Raw genomic sequence first — 25485 nt, forward strand, 5'->3', positions numbered from 1 at the left:
GTCTTTTCATCGAAGTTCACTTCCATCTAGCACATCAAATGGGAAGTTGAAATAAGGATTGCTCTGCTAAAATCATAACGTGTGTGAGAGTGCTGTGTCTAGATAGTGTGCATGTGCAAGGAGAGACTGTCAGAAACACAACCGGACGACGCTTAGTTATATATCAAATGTTTTTTTTCTTTTCGGTTTTCTCTTCAACAGCAAGGGACTGCAGAAACTTTCATAAAAGAAAAACCGTTGAATACAGTATATCTTTCGATTCTACAGGAACATGAATGCATTACTTGTGGATGGTTTCGTATTATCCCCAGTTTGTACCTCATGCATTACCGTTACATTGAAGTGAAAGGGCTATACAAACATTCAATACATTACTTTGTACGAAAGTTTAAAGGATAATAAATACTGTAACCATACAGTGGTATTACATACCAACTGAAAGCCTAATACAAATAATTTCAGAAAACATCCTTGAATTTGCCGTCGATATACGTGCATGAAGGACACAGTCCGGGCCCAGCTCAGAAGTCTGTTTATTTGTAGAATAAAATAACATCAATCTTAATCTAAAGATTATATTGACTTTCTATGCAGAGTGTATAACAATCTATTCTCTTTAATGACAAGATTATAAAACATTATCGCTGTCACAGTGTGCATTTTACCGCTCCCATCTGTAACAGATTGGGCTGTAAAAACATCAGGTTTCTAATCTTCTGCTGCTTTAACCTTAACTTTCCCCGTGATCCAATCTCAAAAGGTTTGAGGAAAACTTGAGTTAAAAGCACACACTATATAGTACACTAATTCCACCCAAGAAATTGCAAAGCAAGCATTTATGGTACATAAACTTGTGGACATTTGAGCAAAACTATATGCTTCATAATAAAAGACATGCTGACTGAACCATCTGGCCACAAAACTAACTAATTTGGGCAAGTTCTGGCTTATTTATGGCTATAACTATAATATGCAATGTGAAATAAACTCAATAAGGAAATCAACAAACATCAGCATATAAAACTGCAGCTGAGGATTTAACTCACTCCTCATTTTGTCAGAAACTGACGATCCAGTGACACTCTCTGCAGGTTTTGTTTAACGTTACTGCTTTGGTTTTGTATAACTGCTAATACAGAATGACCTTGTTCATAGAGATTACTTTTCTGCTGTTACAGTTCAGCTATTGAAAGGAAAAACCTGCGTCTTGTGATTGAATCTAACTGACTGAAAATATTTCACAGCAGGAATTACAACTGTGAAATCTCTGGTTCATTTGTTATCAATTAAATACAAATATTTAATCTGCCATATAGAGGCAGAACATCTTCCCGAGTTATTTCTGATTATTTGTATGCAATCATTCAAGCTTATTTTCCTGTTCATTACACCTTTGCTACTAAACAGCTGTGAAGAAGTACACATATTTTTGACAAGTGCTTTTCTACTTTATTATTTGTTCATTCAATGATTACATTGTGTATTGTGTTGTTGAAAAAGCAATCAGAAATGAAAACCTTTGAGCACACACAAAAACAGAGTACTTCAACAAGTAGCGAGAAAGAGGATGTATGCTTCCGTTCTGCTCCAAAGAATTCAGTTTGTGTTTTACCACCACTTTAAACACACAGCTTAAAGTGGTACTTAGCTGAAAGAGATCACAATCCTTGACTAATGGTTAAGCAGAACAAAAACCCACTTGGTTTCAATACAACTGGCAGAATCCAAACCAGCACATCAGCACACAGTGACGATGCATCTAACTCATTTCAAGAATGCAGAAATTAGTCAGAGTCTACCATTTCAACATATGCACAAAGACAGGTTGCACATTGTGTTTCCCCGTCCTAGTATTTTTTTAAACAGATACAAAACATGCTGTCTTCCAGTAGCAGCTTCGGATGGAAGGCAGTCATGTTTACTCCCTGAGAGAGGCCTTTCCAGGGTAACAGTTAATCTTATCAGAAATAATGGCAAGCCTTTTCCTGGACTGATTTGAAGTGGCTATGTTAGGTTAAAATAAACATGATTTACACTGCTGAAGGATATGAAAATTACAACTTCAGAATCTTGAAAATAACCCTAATGCTTTGTATTTCGGTTTATATTGAATCTTTTTACCTAGTGGATGTATTTTAAGTAGGCTATTTGAATGAAGGTGACCTCATTGGACCCTTTCAATTCATGCACAATAACCAAACATCGTTATATAATAAAAACATCGAAAGAAACTATTGTACCCGTACATAAATACTCAATTACTTCACCGCAGACCACCCACATTGTGTTCCCACTTAAAATTCACCTCATTGTATGATGCTCTATCAAATATGCATGCCCTTTTCCCCTTTCCCATCTCGCTCATCAATAGCTATCGACTGGTTCTAAAATAGCAATCCAAAGTCACCGGTGGTGAAATCTAACCTCTGGGTTTTGTTATTTGCTTCGATGTACCGGTGAGAGCGCTGTGGCGATTGCATGCCATTTCTCATTAAGAGCGACAGCAGAATTGGCTTGTCTACTATAAGTGGAGATCATGAGAGAGAAAGGAAGGGACTAGAGATGCTGTGTGTGTGCAAGAAAGAGGATGATAGAGAGGAAGAATGAGAGACAAGAGGGGGGGGGGACAAAGAGTAAGAGAGTGAGATAAGAGAATCAGAGAAAAGATGCCACAATAGAGAGACAGACAAAGTGATAAAGAGAGGGAATGAAGGAGAGAGAAGTTGGGGGTGGCAGCACAGGAAGCTGCCTCCTCCGACTATTCTGAGGGCTGCTTTGCCGCTTCTGCCTTTGAGGCCCTGCTAGTGTCACATTAAGATCATCCATTTGAGGATCTCAGACAAGCCTTTGATGTTCTTTGTGCATACACAAACAGGCGAGTGGAGTGCTCCTTTGACAATTGCCAACTCTACAGAAATATATTTTTCATATTCTGAATCGCTGGCCTGCTAGGGACAATGTTATCATCAGAGGGTGCCGCGCAAACTGGTGAATAATTTAATTCACCTGTTCATATTTTATCACTGACTTTAATGGACTTTTTCAACCATACTCACCCTCAAACGTTAAGGAAAAAAAACATGTTCACCAACCACTTGATGTTTTTTTGCTGGTTGGCAGATAAAGCAGGTGGACAAAATAACTGAAATGCCAAACAGCATAGTCCTAAAAATACTTGAGTGCTAGCACAAGTTTGCGAATGTGTGGAGATATATTTTGTAACGTTCTTCGGGAACTAAGTTAAAAGCCACTTCCCATGAAGATGTAAAGATGAGCACACGCAGTGAGAGGAGCTGCTGTGGAGTACAGACCTCAGAATGTGTTCAAAAAGTGAGTGAAGAGGATTTCCCTCTTTTGAAATAAAGAAAAATGTAACCCTGTTTGTGCACCAGGAATCCAAAAAGCTTTGTAGTCTGCTCTGTTAATTGACCTGTTGACATACCTTAGCTTTTAAGCACTACAATGGGAATAAGGCTTGGGGAATTTTTAACATGCCTTTATCTTTTTTTATTTTTGGGGTTTTGATCATTTCTGGAATAATGGGCCTATTATACTTTAAGGAAATCAAGAACTTCATTCAGACATTGAAGTCACCTTTAATAGACAGCCTTATTTTCATCCAAATCTACAGTGTATTAGAGGCTTTTCAAACTCAACCTATCTGAACAAATGGAAAGGAGGTTTTAATACACCACATCACCTGTCCCAGTGCTCAATCAGAACCTCTTCATACAATGGCATCTGCCTTTATGTGTTGGCTTTCCTATACAGGGTTATAAATAATAAATAATTTATCCTATAATTACTACTTTGTTAATATCATAATGTAAATGTTTTACTTCAGCTGAGGATTTTATGCAATTTCTTCCCTTTTTTCCTCTAAATGACCAATTCCCATTTTATTGTAGTTGTAATGCCTCCTCTAATGTTGGCCTGGGTGGAGAGTTGACAGTCACATGACTCAATACAGCCCTCACCAGGAGGATAAAATGATGTTGTAGTTGTCGTAGTTACTGCTGCCTGGAGAATGAACCTGGGTTCATGCCATGATAAGCAGCCGTTTTTTGTCTGCACCTGTTTTGGGAAAGTTTTTGTATTAGCTTCAGGTCGCTTAGCATATAATCTCTTTTTCAGTACCTGAATTTATAAAGAATCCCTCTATAATCATGTTAAATGTCCGCAGTCTATTGCTGATGCACCACCAGTTTGGCCTCTCGTTATGTGGCCTCTTTGGAAATTTGTTACAGCCTTGTGGGGTCTTGAAAACTGTGAAAGAGCTGACTCTCAGACCTTAAAAGTCTGATTCATACCGCTACTTGGCATTCAACTTAGCACGGCCGACCTGTGTATCTTCCTTTGTAATTGTGAAGCCGTTACCTCAAAGGTACATTTCCTTTTTCAGGTGGTGTTTTTGTCCAGTGCAAATGTAGACTTTAAAAGCAGACACACAACAACACCCACACACACTGACTTTGCAGACAAAATAGGCAATCAACATTCACAAAGCTGATGACTAAGAACAAATAAACCATTTCCACCTGTGATACGTGGGCCCCCAGTTGCAGCACTGGGTTTAAAGTTAGCTTTACATCCTATATAAACAATACCATGGAAAAATGAAAACACTCCTGAGGGACACACACGCCCGCTGACATCCACACAACCTTTCAGCCCTCTCACTCTCCACCACTCCGATTAGCTACAAGCAGATAGAATGACAACTTACGAATGAGAGGCACACTGGCATTAGCCGTCCCTAGCTTGTTGGTGGCGACACATGTGTAGTTCCCGTAACGATCCTCTGTCATGTTGGTCACTGTGAGGACTGATCTGGAGCTGAGGCTCTTGATTTCAATGCCTTGACCCTTGATAATCCTGGAAACAGAACACAATAACAAGAAATTAAGCTTTTATTTCCCACACACCATGTGTCAGGTGGGGGCGCGCCGTGACTCAAGGACGGTACAAATGTTTGTCATCCTTTAGTGGATCTTCAGATTGTACAGTACTTCATCACCCTCTTCAACAGATCTATTTATCCCTTGGATCGTCACGTCTGCCTTAGAGAGACGCTTTGAAGGACTGAGAGGGGAGAGAAATGACCCAGGGATGAACCAGCTGGGTGCCACTTGACACGTTGTTCATTGTTGTGTTGCAGGTGCAGAAGGATTGCAATAAATCCTATACCAGTTGTGCTTGGCGTCAGGATGGAAGCCCAGAGGTAAAATGGGAAGAAATGTGTTATGGGCAATGTTTGATGTTTAATCAGTTTAATATGGAATAACTTAAGCTTTTACTAAATTAACCATTTGAGACTCAATGTAATACTAAGGTGGATTTTATTCATGATCTTAACTTTACCTTTAAAAATGACAGCCTATCGAAGACATTAATGTTGGCACTCCCACAGGTCTCAAAGGGTTAATTTATTTAAGACTAATATGCTTCTTGTACGTAAGAGTTAAAACCCCCAAATGTTTTCCCCACTTTGCATATCATGGTCTTTTATTCATCTGTTCTGTAAAATTGACAAATGTTTACTTTAGTTTGGTTATAGAGATTAGAATTCCCACTATAAAAGGTAATTAATATCTGGACAGTGAGATTATCATAGATAATAAATCTGAGTTTGTTTTCATTAGTGTGGTTTGTGTTACTGCTACAGTATCTCTTTTGAAATTCTAAATCATAAAAACCTCCAGAGGAAACATGTTTCTCTCTCTTGGCCTTGCCGTGGCCCCCCCGTGATCTTTAGCTTGGCTGGAGCTGCTCTGAGAGGACTGTGATTGGAAACACTATGTGTGACCTTATGTCCAGTAAATATCTGCAAATCTGTTGTTTCCCCTCCCATGGCGATCTCCTCTAATGTAATCTGAACGTTCAATGATAATCTTAGTGGGGGTCTCGCCTTCCCACTATTTTAACATCAAACTAGTCAATGCTTCTCTTTGTCAAAGTGAAAGAAACACCTCCTACCCGTGCACAATAACACACTCAACCACTTCCATTGAAGAGTGATTTCCGCCACACATCAAGAGAAAGATTTGGTTGTCAAAACTGTCACTCTATTTCCGACAGAGACAGGCTAGATGCAGCAATATACTGATAGTATGGCTGCATCAAGACAGCCTTAATAATGTATGTAATGGCCTTTTCCATACACAGTAAATGGGAAACATGGCACTGAAAGTCAGTGGTAATGTTGCACAGATGCCAGAAATGTTCTGCGCTTGAGTCCTTCTACTAAAGTCCTTTCCATGCTGATGAATGAATGAAGAAATCACCATTTAGCCATATAAGAAGTCACAAAAAGAGTCCTTGAATTAAGTAAAGACTAGAATCATGCCAACTTGCCTCCTTAGCAATTTGAATAAATTGAATCCAACCCATAATTACAATTAGCGCAGTGTGAGCTGATGATTGAAATTGTGCTCACCAGGAGTGGGTAAATGATGGGTAATGGGGGTAATTTGGTTTTTAAATTCAAGAACTGACGTTGATTCTAGGCTGATTGATGTATATGCTGCAAATGATTTAAACCGCTTGCCAGCAAACATTTTATTAAGACGCAAGGTGAGGACAAAGCACAAATGACTCTTGAAGGGACATTTATGTGGGCTCTCGCCAGAGGATGGACAAATGGCACTACAAACAAATGCATTGTCTCTGGGAAAAAAACAAATTAAAACCCAAACTTTCTTATCGCACATCTACACTTACTTTTCGACAAAGAAGTATGACCTAATACTAGTCTAAAATGTATCTTCACACGCCCTATGAACCTCAGCAAAATACATATAAATAATAATTAGAATTGGTTTATTGTACATTTACTTCCCAAAGAGGCTTTGAGGTTTTAATTGCATTTCTGTAGGATAGTTCCCATTAAGTACAATTAAACATGTGAGGCTTATCAAGGTTTGATTAACTCATGTATTAGATAATGTGTGGCAACAATTACTAAACCCATTTCATAAATAAATGAGCAAAAATGACCTTAAACACTTCATAGCACAGAAACAACCAATTGTATTGTATCCATTGACACACAGGTGGAATAGCCCCCAGCTTCTAGTGACAACCTCTTGCCAATGTAGTTCACTTTTAAATGCATGTAAATGCTACTTTTATGATTTATACAGTATTCTACAATACTTATAACCATCTGTTATTAATGTTGTCAGTACATATTACTTACGTATGATGTCATGCAACAGTAAAATGACGCGGCCGCATCCAGTGGACATTTGGTGATGTCGACAACACACTTTATTTAGACAGTTTATGTAATAAAACTGGGCTCACCTTTTTTCACCCTTGTACCACTCGAATGTTGGAGGGGGGACAGCAGCGGCCTCGCACCTCAGCAGAGCCGTGCGTCCCAGACCAACTCCATGGCTTTTCATCTCATGGATAGAAGGAGCAACTGGAGGAAACCAAAAGAGAAGTTTGAGGGTCAAACATACAGCACCAGTAAAAATAATTATGTGTGGTATCACCAGCATGAATGCAATCTAAAAGGAAGGGTATAAGTCATAACAAGACACGTAGCCCTGGTGATGGAGGGTTGTTGAACTTGAGAACGACAACCTTCAAATTCTTGGTCGGTGCACACACATTATAAAGTGTAAATTCAACACTCAGAGTCTACAGAGGCGGAGTTGGGGAGGGAAGAGGGCATCCATCCCCAATGTTAGAAAAAGAAATGAATTGCACTGCATGGTGATAAATGGCTTAATGGAAGTTCAAAGACTCAATGGCACAGGCAGGTTCTGTGAATACAAAATGAGTCTCCTTTCATGTGCTGAAATGTGTTGTAAATGTGTTTGCCAGTGTCATGAAGGCAGTTTTGCTTATAGACGTTTTTTCTAAAGCAGTCCCGTCATTTTGTACTTCAAATATTTACTCTGCTTATAGTGACACAGCCTTTAAAAAATCATATTAATTAATTGAAATTATATAAACTTACAACAATGGAATTTTGCTGCATGAGCTTGAATAAAATAAACACCCTTTCCATTCCCTTCCCATCACATAATTGGAATACAAATGTTACACTTGTTATACTTATAATGATTGGCCATTGTTGGTATAATGCTTGATTTATAAACTGGCCAAACAAACAAAAATTACCCTCTTTAAAGATCGAGGAAAGCTGTGCTTGCAGTAAGCAGTACTTTTCCTCACTGAACTCAATGCATACAGGGGTGCATGCCCGCTGGAGTCTTTATGACTGGTTTCCTGCTTCTCCACTAATCAAAAGGAGAACCAATCATAATGAGGCACATGCTTCAATCTGACATTGTTTATTGTGTAAACTTGGCTTGACAGAGCAGCCTGACAAATAATAAAACTGCTCTAAACAATCAGATGCACATTCATTTGACATACAATACAGGCAAAATTACTGTTTGTCATTCACACAGACTCTGATTAAAAGGCAATGATACAGGAAAAAACTACCCGGGTCAGTTGTGCAGCTAGCAGTAAATTGCCCAGAGAGTGAGATCTGGACTACTTAAATTCCTGACAATGAGCCTTTTTAAGAGTGACCTGTCAGTCTGAGATCTGTGCCTGTGTCCACTGGAGAAGCATGGCCCCTGCCTGCAAATATTCCAATTGCATATGACAATATTCTGGACAACCTCAACTGGGACACACCTTTACTTTACTGGCATCAAACTCCGAAAACGGCAAACAATGACAAATTAAGGAAAAGAACAAGTCATGTGAGTCTATTCCTACTTAATAAAACAGTATTAAGCATTTCAGGTACATTTAAGTAGCCACATGCTTATTGTTGTGAGAGAAAATCTGCCATGATAGATGAGGTGGGATCCAACAGATCCGTGCGAGATGAAACAGATGCATGTGAGCATTTGTACATGTGGCGTATGATCATGTTGGAGAGGCACACTGAGGCGACAGTGCGCTCTGTGATGATGGATGCCCTTCCGCCAACCTTCTCCAGTATCCTAAGCACGTTCCTATGACTAGTGTATGTTGATTTTCTGTCGTTGCGTAAGTGTGCCCATTATACAGTTATTTTCCTTTCCTCTGTGACTGGGCTGAATGATCACAAGGAATTTAGACAGTGTTTCAGGCGTTGAGCTGTGCTAGAGCTTTTCCTGTTCATATATCATTGTATGAAATGTTGGATGGCGCCATGCTGGGGGGTATTAGTAGACCTTGACGGGATGTCTGAGCTGTATGTGTGTGTGTGTGTGTGTGTGTGTGTGTGTGTGTGTGTGTGTGTGTGTGTGTGTGTGTGTGTGTGTGTGTGTACCCTGTAACACAATTCAAAGCATTACAACTTTTCCAGCTCAATCTAACACATTTTACAGATTGCTATATAACTACAGCTGTATTGTTTATCATTGTCAGTATTAATGTTACACACACCATAAAGAGAGCCTACTAAAAAACGACCAGTCCCATCAGCATCTTTGCAGAAGAGCTACAACAAGCCAGAGCAAAATGGTGTCTAAGGCATCTGACATTAAAAGAGCACTAAAGAAGAGCTGCACAATATGGTAAGTGAAGGAACAACGGTAGACAATTGTAACAGTGCTCTACAGGACAGAATATAAGCCAATAACAAGTATGACAAAATCAATGCAGTATGCCGACAGACAGAGGCTTAGAGAATCCTTGTAATCCTCATTTGGTGTCATTGTGCGGGGCCATTGATTATGTGGAGCCTCTGACAGTGCCAGGGTGACCTGGCTGTCAGGCCGTACAGTAGCTAGAACAGCGGACAGGTTGGCCAGGCTGGTGTGTCAATATTTGAAACCCCTCTCACGGAGCCAGTGTCTTTTAAGTTAAAACTGACGACACAATAAAACACTGGCCAACTGTGCTCCTTTGAAATATTTGATTAGTTGTATTTCTTTTTTTGAACTCGGAGCAATTTGATGTTTTCCCTTCATTTATTACCAACTGGATCAGCTATATGGCAAAATAAACATTACTGTCCTTCATTAGAAGTTAGCTAAAATCCTATCACTCATCAAACGTTTTAAACAACAAAGTAATTAAGAAATAATTTGTTCTATATATCTTAAACCAGCACAAACAGTAGTAACACTATATGCCATCATTCCTAGTGGTGTGACTAAGGAGATTTATCTTTGAATATAAACACTGGTTTCTTGAACAAAATGGACCAATGTCTGTACTGGTTTATGGATCATGTATACTCATCTGGGCACATCTTGTAAAAGTTCACATGAATATATATATATATATAGCTTCTATGCTGCAAATTACTAAAATTGTTGCTTGTTGAGAGGAATTGTTTGTCTCATAACTCAAGTAGATAGCTTTTGCAACACAATGGAAAAGAGAAAAATACCTACCCAGAATCGTGTCGGTGGTCCAAAAAGCTTTGCTTTTATATGCATATCAATAATATCAAGTCTTTCCAATTTAGATCCTGGCCTAGGGTCTGTTAAGACAGATCACAGCCATAAAATCCAGTCCAATCCAATAATTCCAATTTCAAAATGCTGGCATGTCCTATATCATCATATATCGTACAATACACCATCAGGATTTGGAAGGAGTAATGCAAAGTAGTGCACTAAAAATCATGAAGGCCAATAATCCAGGTAATTTAGTTTCTAGAGCATGCTAGTGGTGGTTCTGTAAATCATGCCTAGAGTCATGGCAACTCCACCAGATGGGGGTAAGGGGTTGGCTCCAGGAATAGCACAGGCATGTTGGAAAAATGGGTGCTGTAAGGCCCTGCCGGGTGACAAATGGCCACTTGAGGGTCGATCACAAACAGACTGCCATCACATTTGCATAATGTTGGGCTTGACATCCAAACAAAGACGATGTCTCCAGTTGTACATCTCTATGACATGCATGAACACAGGCGTGTTAATCTTGAATAAAATGGGTTAACCTTCTCTCCATCTAATATTAATGGACAGGGTTTGTTCAGAGAGCATCGCCCCTTAATGTACAGGGCCTCACCGGGTCGCTTGCCTTAAGTAATCCTCATGCGACTATTAATGATTAATTGCTGCGATTCAAGACTGAGCATGATTTATTTAGCAAAACTATTGTTTGCCAAAAGAACCCAGAGAACGCAGGCTTTTTAATTAAAAGATCAATTAATAACCCTACCTCTTCAGCCAGATTTGAAAATGAGTTTTCATTGCAATTAAGAAATGGACTCATCAGTGCATGACTTATCAGCTTACACACAGAGACACTGTTCCCCACTGCCATCTGTGGGCTTCATTGTCCTGTTTTTTTTGTCAGTAAGGAATGGTTTTGCTGCCAAGATTTATTAATTAATTAAGATTTCTATTCAGAAAAGCAAGGGAACATTGTGTTCCTTCTTTTTAACAATGCAAGGCATATAAATAACCGGCTTAGTGTGCAGGACTATGAGGTTTGACAGCACCAGGGATTCAATCTATTGTCTGTCTCAAACTCATATTAGTTCAAGGTACACAAATCCCCACCTATCTTACTAAATTCACATATGGGATGATGGGGTTGCTGGTGGAGGACCCCACCACAACCAGAGCAAATGGAATTATTATTCCTAGTACAGGAAGTTTTAGTCAGTCAGCCCTACCTGAGTAAACACACATAACATTTGTGCCTGTGATGTTAAAAGTATGTTGTTTGTTATGAAGTTATTCTGACCAGTAGCAAAGAAATTGCAGACCAAGCTAAAAGATGAAGCTGCTGTGTGTCAACCTTTTTTAAAACAGTACTAGCAAGAACATTTATTCTGCAGAAGATCAAGATTATGCTCACTTATTCATGCCCCGCATGCAGCAAGGAATCCAAATAGCAATCAAGACGAGAGCTTTGGAGAGATGTACAGGGATGGATTTACATCCAAACAGCTCGAGGGTACTGGCTTTAACTCTACTTAGGATTGGATCAGAATCCAATTGTAGGAAGCCTTCTCTTTTGAATGGTAAGCCACAGTATTTCAATGGATACTGCAAACTGTCGACAAATGTTCAACTGAGACTCTGTGTCTGATGTTTAAACACTCCAATACTAGTTTTCATTTAACTACAATGAACATTTATTGTACCTTTGATCCACCAGTGCAATACACCCAGCACAGAGGAAGATTCACTCACACAGACACACACACAATATTAAGGACAGAAATGTAAATGCTGTGTACAGCTATGCAAATGTTATATTGCACAATGATTCTCAATAAGAAATGCTAATGCTTTACAAACATTCTCACACCCCACTGATAGTTGTTTACTTTCTTAACATGACTTGACATACTGTAATAGTTCTAATACAGGGGGTCATGAAGATGTAGCTCCTGGCCACGAGTAAACAGGTTTAGCCTCTTATTTATCAGAGATGGCCGTGACTCCCCTGAACAACTCTGTCAGGGGCGTGAGAGGGGCATGTAGGGGAGTATCTAACTGGGCAGGGATTGAATTCAAAACAGGCCTGGGTGCTTTCAGGGGAAAGGCAGGGTTGGAGCAAATAAAAGACAAGGTGATGTAAAGAATATGAAATATTCACAGTATGCCCCTGCATTTCAATTATGTCCAGAAATATACCAGCACTGGCTGTAATTGCTTAAACCACATCTAATGTGCATGCTCATAATTAATTAAAAATGATCACAGTTTTGTTGGCCAATTACTGCTAGCAGAAGAGAAAGTGAGTTGCTCTTCTTTTTATAAACACGCTATGGTCAATTTGTGAGCTGGATTCACAGCTGCAGGGTGCTGGAAGAAGGTGGAGGCGTATAAATGGCTGGCAAACTTAAAAGCATACAGGGCATAGATTCACTCTGAAAAGCAAGTGCAAACTTGCCATGAAGAAAAACAAGTGATGTTGAAGAGGTAGATACGCCAGCGATGTTCTAGACCTGAACTATACACCGAGAAAGGAATGGATGAGATCATACAGACTCTCAGCAAACAGGATGAAAGCATACTGAAAAAAAAGGAAAACCAGTGTGTCAGAGGTACCCAATCAAACTTCAAAATGGGTGCTAAGAGAATGCCGTAAATATTCTGCTCTAACGTTCTCAGAAATGTGGCCTAAGCAGTGGCTTCATATAAAAAACATTTGCATAAACTTAAATTAGAAGAGAGACAAATATCTAGTAAAAACCAGGATCTTCCTGCTCTTCATCAATAATTCAAACATCTATGGTGCTAACGTGCCATCGACTGTCTTCTTTACACATTTATTTCCTGCAAATTGACTTGTGGCAGCTTTGTGATTATTACTTTGAGAGATGGAGAGACGATCTGAACATCTGCGGTGGTTACAGACGGCTTTATATAAAGCACCAAAAACAGTGACGAGCAAATGAAATGTAGCACAACAAGACAGTTGGTTGTCTGCGTACTTTCCAAGTGTAACTTAAGTCTGCAAACTGTCAAAACCCATCTTGCAACATGATGCTCAACTTCTGTAGTGTCACTCATCTAATAAGAAGTGAGAGCAGACGGCTCTCTCCGTCTAAACTACAAAGCAGGGTCAGACATCTTTGATTTCCCAGCTTGAAAAAGAAACAGATTTTTCGTTATTGTTCTATGTGTATGTAATTAGTAATGGACACCTTCATTCTACAATAAGGGGGCTTTATTAATTAACCAAACAGTGGCTTTTTATCTCAGGCGGAGGTTTTCCACGGTTGTTTCCTTCTCATTCATCCCTCTGACTAAGCCACCTAGATGTGATATTTATGCCTTTGTGTCACACTGTGCAGGGAGAATTCCAGCCAATAATGCCACCCACCTGCAGCGAAGATGAATATGTAAATTGGAAAAAAGTAGGTCAGAGATCAGATTTCATCAGGTAAAAATCACGTCTGAAATATCCTTTAGTCAAGCAGGACTTTTCAACCAATCTGATTCTCATATCACTCTCTGGATGGCCGCCATGTTTTAACATTCAGGCATCATCCATTCATCGCCAGAAGTATAAAGACAAGAGACAAAGGCATGCCATTCATTCGATTATGTTGTTTGATCAACGCAGTCTTTCTACAATTCCAACAGAGGTTACATGAGCTGGACTTAGAAAAGCTGCACAACGGCAATGCCTGAAACCTTCTGCCTCTCACTCATTGCATCATAGAAAGCCAAATGGCAGGCTTAGTGTTATGGACAGCCTGGTATTATTAAAACTCTAAACATGCTAGAGCTTAACTTTGTTTTCATTACTCCGGTTTGCTTATTTTAATTAGTGGCCTTAATCTGTAATTAGCCTGCAGAGGTCAACTATACTCTTAGCATAAAAAAAAAAGAGAACTGTTTTGAAAGCAGAGAGAAATTGCTTGGACATGTATTTAATTAAACTGTTAACCCATGAAATGTCGTTGTCACATGCTCGCTCATTAGAACGATAAAAGACAAATAGTGCAGGCATGGCTGATTGATGTTTATGACTTGATTTCATTTAACTGCCATTAGCAAGAAGGAGACTCTGAGAGGACCAAAGCTGATACTGATGGGTTCAGTGATACTATACCACTAAAGCCTCTTACATAATTAGGCAACCTCCAATGAAACTGGAATAACGGTATGAAAAGAAGATACCTAAAGTCCTTTTTTCTGTCATCATTCTGTTTGGTTATTTAAAATTCTTTCAGCCGGCACATTTGAAGTTGTTGATTGACAGGATAATACAACTGACACCTGCCGATTCTCCCAGGAGAACCTTTATGAAGTTCAGTGGCTGATTTTGTCAGCTGACTAAAACATCTGTATGAACATGTGCCCATACAGTGTAGTTTTCTTTAATAACATTCATTACTTGCTCCTTGCTACGTAATTATCCTCTCTTGTTTGAGTTTCTGTGTCAGCTCACATCTTTATCTTAATTCAGTTTTTGGCATTCTGAGTCCTCATCAATACCCCCCGCTCCTGAGCACTGGGTGAATATAGCTTAATGTGTGACAGTAAAGCATGAATGATACAGTGGATTGGGATATGGTCCAAATGCTTCTCTTTTTCCTTCACAGAGGGAGGATTGCAGCGGTGGAGAGGAGGCAGTGAAGAGTGGCCACCAGCTGGCTCCAGCTCTGCCTGCTGTGGCCATATCAGCCGCTCCAGTGGACAACTTTAATTTATCTATTCTGCCCATTTTCTTTATAAATGAGCAATTGTCGCACGTCTCGAAGTGGGAGACATGAATAATCGTTCATGATAATATAAGCAAAGAAAATGCGTTTTGAAATTTTAACCACAAACTATTTAAAGCTATGACATACTAAAGTTAAGATTTTTTTCAAAACAGCTACCTCTCGGTGGCCATTTGAAGGTCTTGACAACTAAAGGTGCTTTGTGCAGCTTAATGTCAGTGAAGTGTTTTGTTTATGCAGGTCTCATAGTTGCGTAGCACTTGGAATGCTAAGCAGCCGCAATAAAACACAGAACCTTTCATGTGTGAGGTGCTTGTGAGGGCAGAAAAGTCTGACTATCGAGTTACATGTTGGCCGTAGCTCAAACAGGACGTCAAGAATTATGAAACATTTATGATTTTAGGGGGGGGGGGGGGGGGAGAATTTAAAAAAAGTTTTAGAAGGACACGGTATATGTACTTAAACGTGTTAATAATAATCCATCTTTTATGATTACGAGTAAAAGGCTACTTTATGATTTCTGATAATTCTTCTGCCTTTTAAAACCATTATTTATAGATCTTGCAAAACTGTCCAAATAGTATTTATTATAACCCATAGCATTTCAAAGGCATGTGATGTATTTCAAAAGACTGGGTGAGATACGGAACCATTTTTCAGTCCATAAGGCAGAAGTAATGTTAGAGTTTATAGCCCATACAGTTACATTTTTCCACTACCAAATCACCGCTATAGCAACAGGGTTATATACAATCATATTAAACAGAACATTATTACCCTTTTTAAAGCGAACATATAACATACCGTTGGAAATTTTTAAAGGAATCAAAAGATATCTGGACAATTCTGCTCAATAATAAAGGATGAGGAACAGGTCAGCGACAGGAACAGTTCTGTAGCTCTGTCAGCCTCAGATAACTCCGGCAGAGGGCTTAACACTTGACTACAGCCCACTCCCATCCAAAGTATCGCTCCGGTGCTCGCTCTGTGGTGACTTTGTCTGACAGCAAAGGAAAGTCTTTCTAATCAATTCCCTCAGTTTGGAAGCTAAACCCATATAACCCTGCTGTCTCGCTTTAAAATACGGCGTCCGGCTATGACAAGCCTTATCAATCACTGTGAATATCTCCTTTGTTCAGCAACATAAAGACACTCCCAGTTGTCAAAGCACTTTTCATCCTTGAACCCATGTCTCAGAAGAGCTATAAATAACTGGCATCTAAAAATCCACCACTCACACCCAGCTCATTAGAGCCAGACATTACAGAGAAATAATGGCCACAATGACTTGGTTTTATAACGAAGCCAGAATAAATTCCTAACTCAGAGAGGTGGAAATAAAGTTGAGCCATTATTGGATTTTTTTAAAGAAGCCTAAAATCATTTAAATACTGTGTATGAAATAAAACATCTTTATTTCCTAAAACTTGCATGATTATCTTTCAGGGTATGACTGAGTAACAGGGCCAGGGGGAGTGTTTTTTTTTCCCCTCACTCTTCATCTCCACCCTGTCCCTGTAGCCGACTGCCTGTTAAGCTTTGCCAAAAGTGAGATTTAGCACAGGGCATCTATGCAGAAACCTCCATGAATAACAGTAAAGTATATGAGCACTTTCAAAAGGAGAAGAACTGGCAATAATTGTCAAGCACCCATTCCTGCTCAATACTTACGAGCTGTGATTTCCATATGACCACCACAGCTAAAGTCCAGTATCATTCATTAATGCCCCGGCTCCTCATTACTGTCTCCTCACTCTTTTGAAAGACTCATTACCTGCATAATGGAATAGTGCTTAGAACAGTCAGACCTTTCTTTGGTGTGAATTAATCACCCACATGCGCGGACAAAAAGGGAATTCTCACATTAAATATTAAGAAACCTCAAGCCCTAGCTTTCTACTTTTTCAAACTTCTAGAAGGTGTACTCTCTTGAAGTGCATCGCCAGGTACATGACACTGGTATCATTGAAGACTACCCCGCTGTCTTTCATGTGTCTGCCAGGTCAGAGTGGACAGAAAAGTAAGGAAGAAGAAAGAGATACACTTACAGTTGACTGTGACTTTCACTGTTTTGGTGTCAGGAGAGGCGATGTCATTTAAAGCGCTGCATTCGTAGTCTCCAGCCTGGTCCCTTGTGATGCCGGTGATGTTAAGATATTCACCGCTGTCATACTTCCTGGCTGGAAGTAGAGAAATACGAGGCAAGTACTTACACTGTGTCCACAAAGAATACAAACAGAGCACACACTCACACACTGTATATATTAATACACTGTATATACTGTAGCTCAAGGCTTTCTGTAGCCTATGTTAAGTGTATGGTAAGTCTTTATTTAGAATAATAGCTTTCAAGTTTAAGCCCGAGTAGAAGATGTAATGCGATTAGGTTTTCTACTGAACTCCTGATTACCTCCCCTGCATTGTAAAATAGAAGAATGCACAGCTCATTGATCCATCTATATTGACATGGTAGCAGGAAATTCAATAATGGTGTATTCCCAGTCATACACTCATCATTTGCACCACACCACCCACCAACTCTGTTAGAGCTACTTCCTGGAAGACAGATAGATTTGATGGCTCAATGCACATGTCAGCGCTTTATGGTTAGCCAACAGTGCCAAAGGCAGAAGCAGTAAAATACCATGACGGGCATACTAGCTGGAGGGAGTGAGTCTCACAAACATGTCCCCTCTGATCAACAGACAACATTGAAATACCTTAGTGTGGTACCTTAGATGGGTAGATGGGTGGATGGGTGGATGGATGGATATACTGTAGATGGAAAAATGGATAGATATGTAGGTAGATGGACGGACGGACGGACGGACGGACGACAGACAGACAGACAGACAGACAGACAGACAGACAGACAGACAGACAGACAGACAGACAGACAGACAGACAGACGGATATGAGATTGGAATACTAATAATGAACCCAATTTGAAGGGTGTCCTTGTATAATAAATAGATATAGATTCTCAGCAGGCAGCAGTGTGTATGTTTATTATATAAACTGTGGCAGATTCTCACATGACCAGAATTAATTCCTAAACCACTGGTTCTCAGTGTGGTATCTATTTATATACAACTACACAGGGTGGTAATAGAAGTTGGGGATTGAAGGCGTCTGGATGTGTTTGGAAGGCATGGGGATCAAACAGAGTGCAAAATCTAGAAAAACTAAGCTCAAAATATTGTTCACAAAACAGAAGAGACCTCACACTGACTCAGCAATATCTCACAAAAGAGGATCAAGAATGAAGACACTCCATTCTTCACGAGTGGAACTATACTGCCATTTTGTGCTGCCAATCTCCCCTGGAAGTGAGCTGAATTCTTATGTATAGCCACTTCGTTATTCTGCAACCATGGTGGCTGTTATCTACTAGCTCTTATGTCAAAAACTTGAAACTGAAGGCATTGTGGATAATGAGCTTTCCTGTCTTTTCTCACACAACAATGGAGTCCTAGAGTCCTGGCAAAGATATTGGTAGCCATACAAAAACAACAAAGGAAAGGAAAATGTTGATCCATAAACAAGCACCGGATGTGTCTGAAAAAAGAGAACTGTTAATATGCCAGGAGAGCACATGGTGGGAGAAAAAACAAAAAGAGCTCTATTTTAGTGGAGGAGCATGGCTGATGGCTGGGCATTGCACCAGTGACAAGAATGTTTAAGTTGTATTTAAAAACGTAAACTCACTGATGTTGAGTACGAAGTGCAGTATAGAAGTGATATCATGGTGTTGTGCGAGTTTTAGGTAAAAAATAACGTATGTATGCAGACAACATTATTGAATTTATGGTCATTCTCTAACCTGTATGACTACCCAAGTTGTGTGAACATATACAGACAAACCTATGCTTTCTGTAAAATATATAATTGGAAATATGACTTGCTCCAGCAAGTTATAAGTAGGAGAGGACTGGATTGAAACATTCAGAATGTTTTTGTGAAAATGAATCACAACATCTAGGATCTCTACAGAAAGACTGAGATAAGCCATGAAGTGTTTTACTAATCAGATTCAAAATATAATTAAGTAATGAATTAGTCCTCAGTAATATGCATAGAGGTAATACTAAATCACAGTCAAAGTTTTTCATTAACTTAAAATTTGCTTATATATACTGTATATAGCTCAGAACAGACCAAACCTGTCCTTTCACTTTCCTACAAAATTAAGGTTGTTTGTTATTAGTCTACATCAGTGTGAACAGACAAGGGAAACATGCTCGTTTATACAAGGCATGCACACAGACCGACTAAAATGCACTTGAGAAGGCATATTGAAGTAAGGCTCAAGCACTTTGAACGTACGTTTTAATTCACGGTGAGTAGTGAGTAGTAGACATTAATAGACTATCCAGAGAGCTGAGGATAGCTGCGGGTTACATTTACTGAAAGCATTAAAGCAATCGGGATGTGAAGCTCTGTCGACTGATGTGGCTGGCAGGCTGCAATGTGGCAATCCCTGCCCAAGGTTCTACGACACTTTTGGAAAGGCAAGGGTGGGTGCAGGAGTGATCAGTTGGTTGCACTCTCCAACCTCAGTGGTAGATGCCACTCCATTCTACACACTGGACTACAATCAACTGTTTATTAGACCTGATTTCCGCTCACAGCACAGTCCACATGATGACCAACTGTTAAAAAGCCTTGAGAAGAAGCATTTTGCTCTCCACATGGCATCAATTGCTAATGTAGTTTTCATAGAGCTTTAAATTGGTCATAGATTTACATCTCCACAGTAGACACACAACATAATCAATATCAACACAATACTTAACATGTTGATGAAGGCTGATGGGTTTCTAGTTAAGTTTACTTCAGGAAGGGACAAATTCATTGTTCATATTTTTCTCATACAATATGTATTGGTACAATGTGACACATATTGTTTGTTTAATTATGCACCACTTAAAAATAAAAAGAGGTCAGGCGAGTATATATATTCAGCAGCTGTTATGCGTGTCAGAAGGTAAAACACAAGTACATATTTATTTTAATAAATGTCTACATATTGCAAATACAGCCTTTTTATAGATGTTTGTGAGTCATTAGTGGTTCCACTGTGTCAAGCTTGTTTACTGTAATTAATCGCATACGTTTTTCTTTAAATCACAGAACCCTCATAACCTTTGCTGCTTTTGTCTGTTATTGTGAAGCACTTTGTGAGTTCTGCTTAAGTAGCTGCTATATAAATGCACTTATTACAGATTATAAAAAGAACAACAGACTTTCACAGGTTTTTGTCTCGGTGCCCTTTGTTTGCCAGCCCACTCACTCTCTTTCACGAAGTACCATGGTTGACCTATACACTGCCCTTAATGCACAGTTCCACATTCCTCTGTAATGGGGAATTATGATACGCAAGATGTGGAAATCTACTGTGTGCACTTTGGTCTTTTACTAGGGCAATGAAATTAAAAGCAGTGACCCATGAGAGCATGTATGCCTGATGCTTCCAATCTGATTTACCAAATGGCTGAATCAAATCTATGGTTCCAAAGGAAGCAAACTTTTTTGTCTCGTCCTGGGAAACACAATGAATCACTTATTTGCCACTGCGTGAAATGCATTCGATAGGTTATGCATAGGGCAAGTTAGAGAAATCAATGTCCAAAAACAATAAGCGTTTATAGAAACAATACTCATGTAAGAAATATATGAGTCATGTTCTATGAGATGTTGGTGTGACAAGTCACTACCAGCAGGATGTCAAACAGTGTTGCTCAGCCCCTCCAGCTAAATATTTGTATATGCAACAGGAACTTGGATGCCATTGACAACAATTTTGATAAACATCAATATTATTTGTAATCCTCTATTTTTCCACTTAGTTGACCTGAAATCAAGGAGAGAGTTGCACTCGCATTTAGAGAAATCTAAATGTGATTTTCTTGGGTTTAATTTACAGAAGACCTGCATGAGACCTGTGCAAAATTTCAAACTCCTCTCATGTCGAGAGTGGTTTATTTGAGTTGGGCATTTCACTTTGACGTAAATGTTTTTTAAAGTACAAATCTAAATGAACAGACTATCATTTTTTAATGCGGTTAAGACCCAGCACTGTGTTAAAAAAGACTCCAGTTTGAAGGATTTTCATTGTCAATTTTGCAGATTACAGCAGATTTCCTTTTCATCAGAATCTCCTGACAAAGCTTCTGAGTTCTGGACCTTTTTTATTTTGGAATATGGCTAAAACCCAAACCTCAAATGTTATTCTACTCAGCAGAATAAAACTTCAATCTACTGGACATATCAGTTTCTCCCCATACTGCCTGATTCCATTAGGTTTAAGTGTTTTGCTTCAAGGCAGTGAGTCTGGTGCCTCCCCACCTGATGTCCTATTGCACCAGACACCAGACGTAATTTTTGTCCTGTAGCTTTAAGACTTTTAGACGAAGGGATCATGCTAATTTGAATGTTTGAATCACTTTTGGTTCCGTTACAATAAATAATAAATGTTTTATTATGATGTTGCCAAGTAAAAATACATTAAAATGCCAAAAAAGGTTCAAGAAAGATCAATAGGGGAAAATGTAAGTAAGTTCTCAGATGCCACTAACAAGTGTAGCTTTGATGATTAGAGAGCGGGTCCAAAATGGGCCGCCTATGCTTGGTTGACCATATGATACAAAACAGCATCTACCGCTGACTCTTTGGTGCCTCCAGCTAAGTGCTTTGAAAATGAGAGCCCAGCATTTGATTCAATACAAATACAAATGACAAAGTGAGTTCTGTATCACTGAAGATTGAAGAAGCAGAACAGGTAAAATATACCCTGCAGAGAAGGGTGATGAAAATGAATGAGATCATTCACAGCAGGAATGATGCTTAATGTCATTCTTTATCCAGTAGAAACAGCGGGACAGCATTGCCATCTGTGCCTTAATTATGGTAATATACAACAAGGACTCAAACCATACAAATATTAAGATTAATAAATAAATTGCAGCCATTTTAATATTAAAAGTTCTTCCTGTGGTTCTCCTGCAATTCAAAATGTCTGCTTGCACAATTGTATACACTATATAAATGTAAAGCTCAATGTAATTGGCACAACATAAGGAGCAGGTGTGAGTAATAACGACTCCCACATTGAAAAGTACCCTTTAGTCATATCAACAGGTGGTATGTAGGCTCCCAATTAAACTGATGGAGCTACTGTATCTTGCAAGTGCTCACAGTCGTGACGAGAATTGTGGAGCACTAAAGATTCAGCATTAAAATACCTTCTTATCTGTGATGTTATAAAACAACTTTCAAGCTTCCAAGACAAGTTAAAACAAATGAAGTATGGTGGAGGATATAACATCATTAGCATGATTGTATCAATTTTGCCAAGCCCACAAATTGCCACATCGCAAATGCAAGCATTTTTGATTGTGCTCTTACATCCCACATCCGAGTTCTTAGTTTTTCTTTATCATTGTTCTTGATGCACTCCCTTTCCCTATGCTGTGCAGAAGTGTGTTTGTCCTTTTGAATGTTTCTGGCTGCTCGAAAAAGAAAGAACTTTTATTACAATCATAATGTAAGATGTCCAATATGATTGGAAGGCTTACTCCATGTTTCTGTGTCTTTGCTGCCTTATACATTTTGTTGCTTAGCCTTATAAAAAATGTGCAAATGATGGTGCCCCATTTTGTGGGATAAAAAGAAGGTTTTCACAAAACCAAAAAAAACCCCACAATGTATCATACAACAGTGTGCAGGCTCGGGGAAGTCAAGGGGACTCAGGTTTGCTGTTTCATGAAAGATTTTATACTAAATATGAGTTTAATTTGGACCAATGTGGTGCTTTTGTAGTGTGGTGGTGTTTTTTGAAAGGATTATTGTATTAAAACAAAAATGACTGTAACATATCTGATGATTGACTTATTTCCTAAACAGATATGGTCATTGGTGTCCTGTTTAAACTAATATGGATAGTTCAGAATCAAATAGACAAATTTCTAATTGAAAAAAATCTAATTAGGGGGCAGTCTCTCTTGATAAACGGAAACCAATATATTTAGATGCATCATCCTGCCCTGGCTGCAAATGGTATTCCTATTGATTATAGCATGCAGCTTCGCAAAGGTCAAAGAAGCCATTAAAAAAGAATGGCCTTCTTGATATATACTTTGAAGAACATTATATGTTGAACGCTCAACCTACACATAAAATGAAACCACAACAGACATATCATTATGTATTCTGAAAAAATAATAAGAGAAAAACTCTATTGTTGAAGAGTCCAAACATGACTTTTGTATGAGTGCATCCTGAGAGATATTTGAGAGACTTGCAGAGGCCCTTCTCACCTGAGGGACATGTCACTCCAAGCAAATTAAAGAAATCATAGAGAGGTTAATTTGACATTCAGCACCAATGCTTGGTAAGTCCCGTTGCAGTAAGCAATTTCCCACATTGTGTAGGGAAGCTTTGAGTATACCTTCTTCAGGGCTGCAATACGTAGATAGGGCAGGCATCGCTGAAGAATCCATTATAGCATAGAGCAGCATTTTCTACATCAATTTATCCTTTTAACTCTTGAAAACGAAGAACAACCCACGCTGCTACATTGTGTGCTTCTGCCTTCAGGCCCTAACTCAAGGTGTGGGCCAGAAGTAGGGGTAGAATCACACTATGTGCGGGACCTGCCTGAAAAACACGCTGTTAGTCTGCCTTGATACATAACCCCTATGCTGCTCCCTGGAAGTCAATCTGAGGTAAAATCCAGAGTGAAAATGGGCAAAAAAGTGCCTGAAGTCTTGTCTGATTGCATGTACTGCCGCCACATCGACCTTACTGTTACTTTCTGTGCTTAGATATTTAGCCAGATGAACTGCAGGCAGGGAAACACAATTTCAGGCACTGTACTTGGTGGTTTGAGAGATCTATTTGACTGTGGGATCGCAAAGGATTTATGTTCAAAGTTTAAAAAAAACTTGTTCTTTGGAGTATAGTGTAGTGGGTAAGAAATGAGCCGAAATTAAACTCCACACCGAGCTCAACTGTGCTTATTTTCATTGAATTAATTGTCTGGGCTACAACAACCTGTGGAATAATAAATCTGTCCTGTTTAGCCAAAGATTGAATACTTAACATTCCGTTGTATGTATTCAGAGTTGGTAGCTTTAACAACAATTAGAAAAAAACACAAAGATGTTATCTGTATATATTTACAAGGTTAATATGTGGTACAGGGATGATTCAGAAGAGTCAACTCAATCATAGAGTCAAAACACATACTATAACTAACCTTGTAGCGCACACCTTTCAGTCTGTTGCAAGGAAGTATAACTTTGGTGGCAGACTGCTAGTACAAAGACTCTCATCCTTTCCCTAATTTTAGAAAATAATCCAGGAACAATACAGAGAACTAGGGTTGCGGCAGCCGAACACTGTAATGTTTTGAGATCTGTTTTAGAGATAGCCACCCAGACTTGTCATTGTCACATGAAAATAGTCCTTGTTCTGAAGCCCTTTGTTTTCAATGGGTCTGTACATCAAAAATAGTTATTCCACTGTAATTTAGAGGAGTTTTGGGGGTGGGCGTTAAAGAGTTACAAAAAAAGGTTGCTGCCTGTACTCACCGAATCAACTATGGCTGCCAGCAGCCATTAAATATGTGAAGAGTTCTCAATATCACATTTTAGTTTTAAAAAAAGGGTCTACTATTCATCATGTCACTTACACTTCAATAAAGCATGCGCCAATTGAGCGCCTCTTTAGTTCGCAATACTTAGCTCAACAGCTGAATGGGAAAGTGTTAGACATGGCTCCCGCTGTTGATATTTGAAATGTAAAATGCAGCATAACTCTTTATCTTTCACCTCCCATCGTGTTTAAAGCATGCTCAAGTGTCAGCCCTTGAACTGCGCATCAGCTCATTGCAAACGAGGAAAGGAACCCAATGCTGAATGAGAGATGCCTGGTGAACAGACCGCCAGAAACCTGTTTAGCATCTCTTATAGAGCTACCAATTTCAATGCAACATGGCAGGCACAACTCAAGGTATGTAGCAGCGAAATAAATCAAGTTTGAATAATTCAATGCATCGTTCAAATTGAAACAGACTAAGTTACTGTACATTTCACTTGCCGTTGCGACTTCAGTTCAGGACCAACCAAGTTCTATCGGGTCCAGCTTTGAGTAAGCTGCAGCAGCTATACTTCAGTGACTTGTCAATGTACTGTAGAGGATGCTGACATCTGTTTCTTGGAGGGAAGTTTGGGGAAAATGCACCTTTCGATCTTAAATGAAATGGCAAAAAAACTCTGTGTATTTGATAAATGTACACTTAAAAAAAAAGGAGAGAGAAATGTGTCCGAGCTGAGTCCTACCACAGGAAACTATCAAATATGTATTGTAGTATTCTA

At 39.2% G+C, this 25485-nt stretch overlaps 1 protein-coding gene across 2 annotated transcripts in view; it reads right to left on the reverse strand.

The window, feature by feature from the left end:
• The window catches only part of negr1 (neuronal growth regulator 1), a 120649-nt gene that overhangs the window by 34633 nt on the left and 60531 nt on the right, over nucleotides 1-25485 (reverse strand). For both annotated transcript variants that reach the window (XM_063891933.1, XM_063891932.1), the window contains exons 4-6: nucleotides 17155-17286; nucleotides 7306-7426; nucleotides 4727-4875 (exon numbers count right to left, since the gene is read on the reverse strand). In XM_063891933.1, coding sequence (XP_063748003.1) covers nucleotides 4727-4875; nucleotides 7306-7426; nucleotides 17155-17286 — 402 coding nt within the window. The remainder of the gene's footprint in view (nucleotides 1-4726; nucleotides 4876-7305; nucleotides 7427-17154; nucleotides 17287-25485) is intronic.

The sequence above is a fragment of the Eleginops maclovinus genome, chromosome 9 (assembly GCF_036324505.1).
Source record: "Eleginops maclovinus isolate JMC-PN-2008 ecotype Puerto Natales chromosome 9, JC_Emac_rtc_rv5, whole genome shotgun sequence".
In the NCBI taxonomy this organism is placed as follows: domain Eukaryota; kingdom Metazoa; phylum Chordata; class Actinopteri; order Perciformes; family Eleginopidae; genus Eleginops; species Eleginops maclovinus.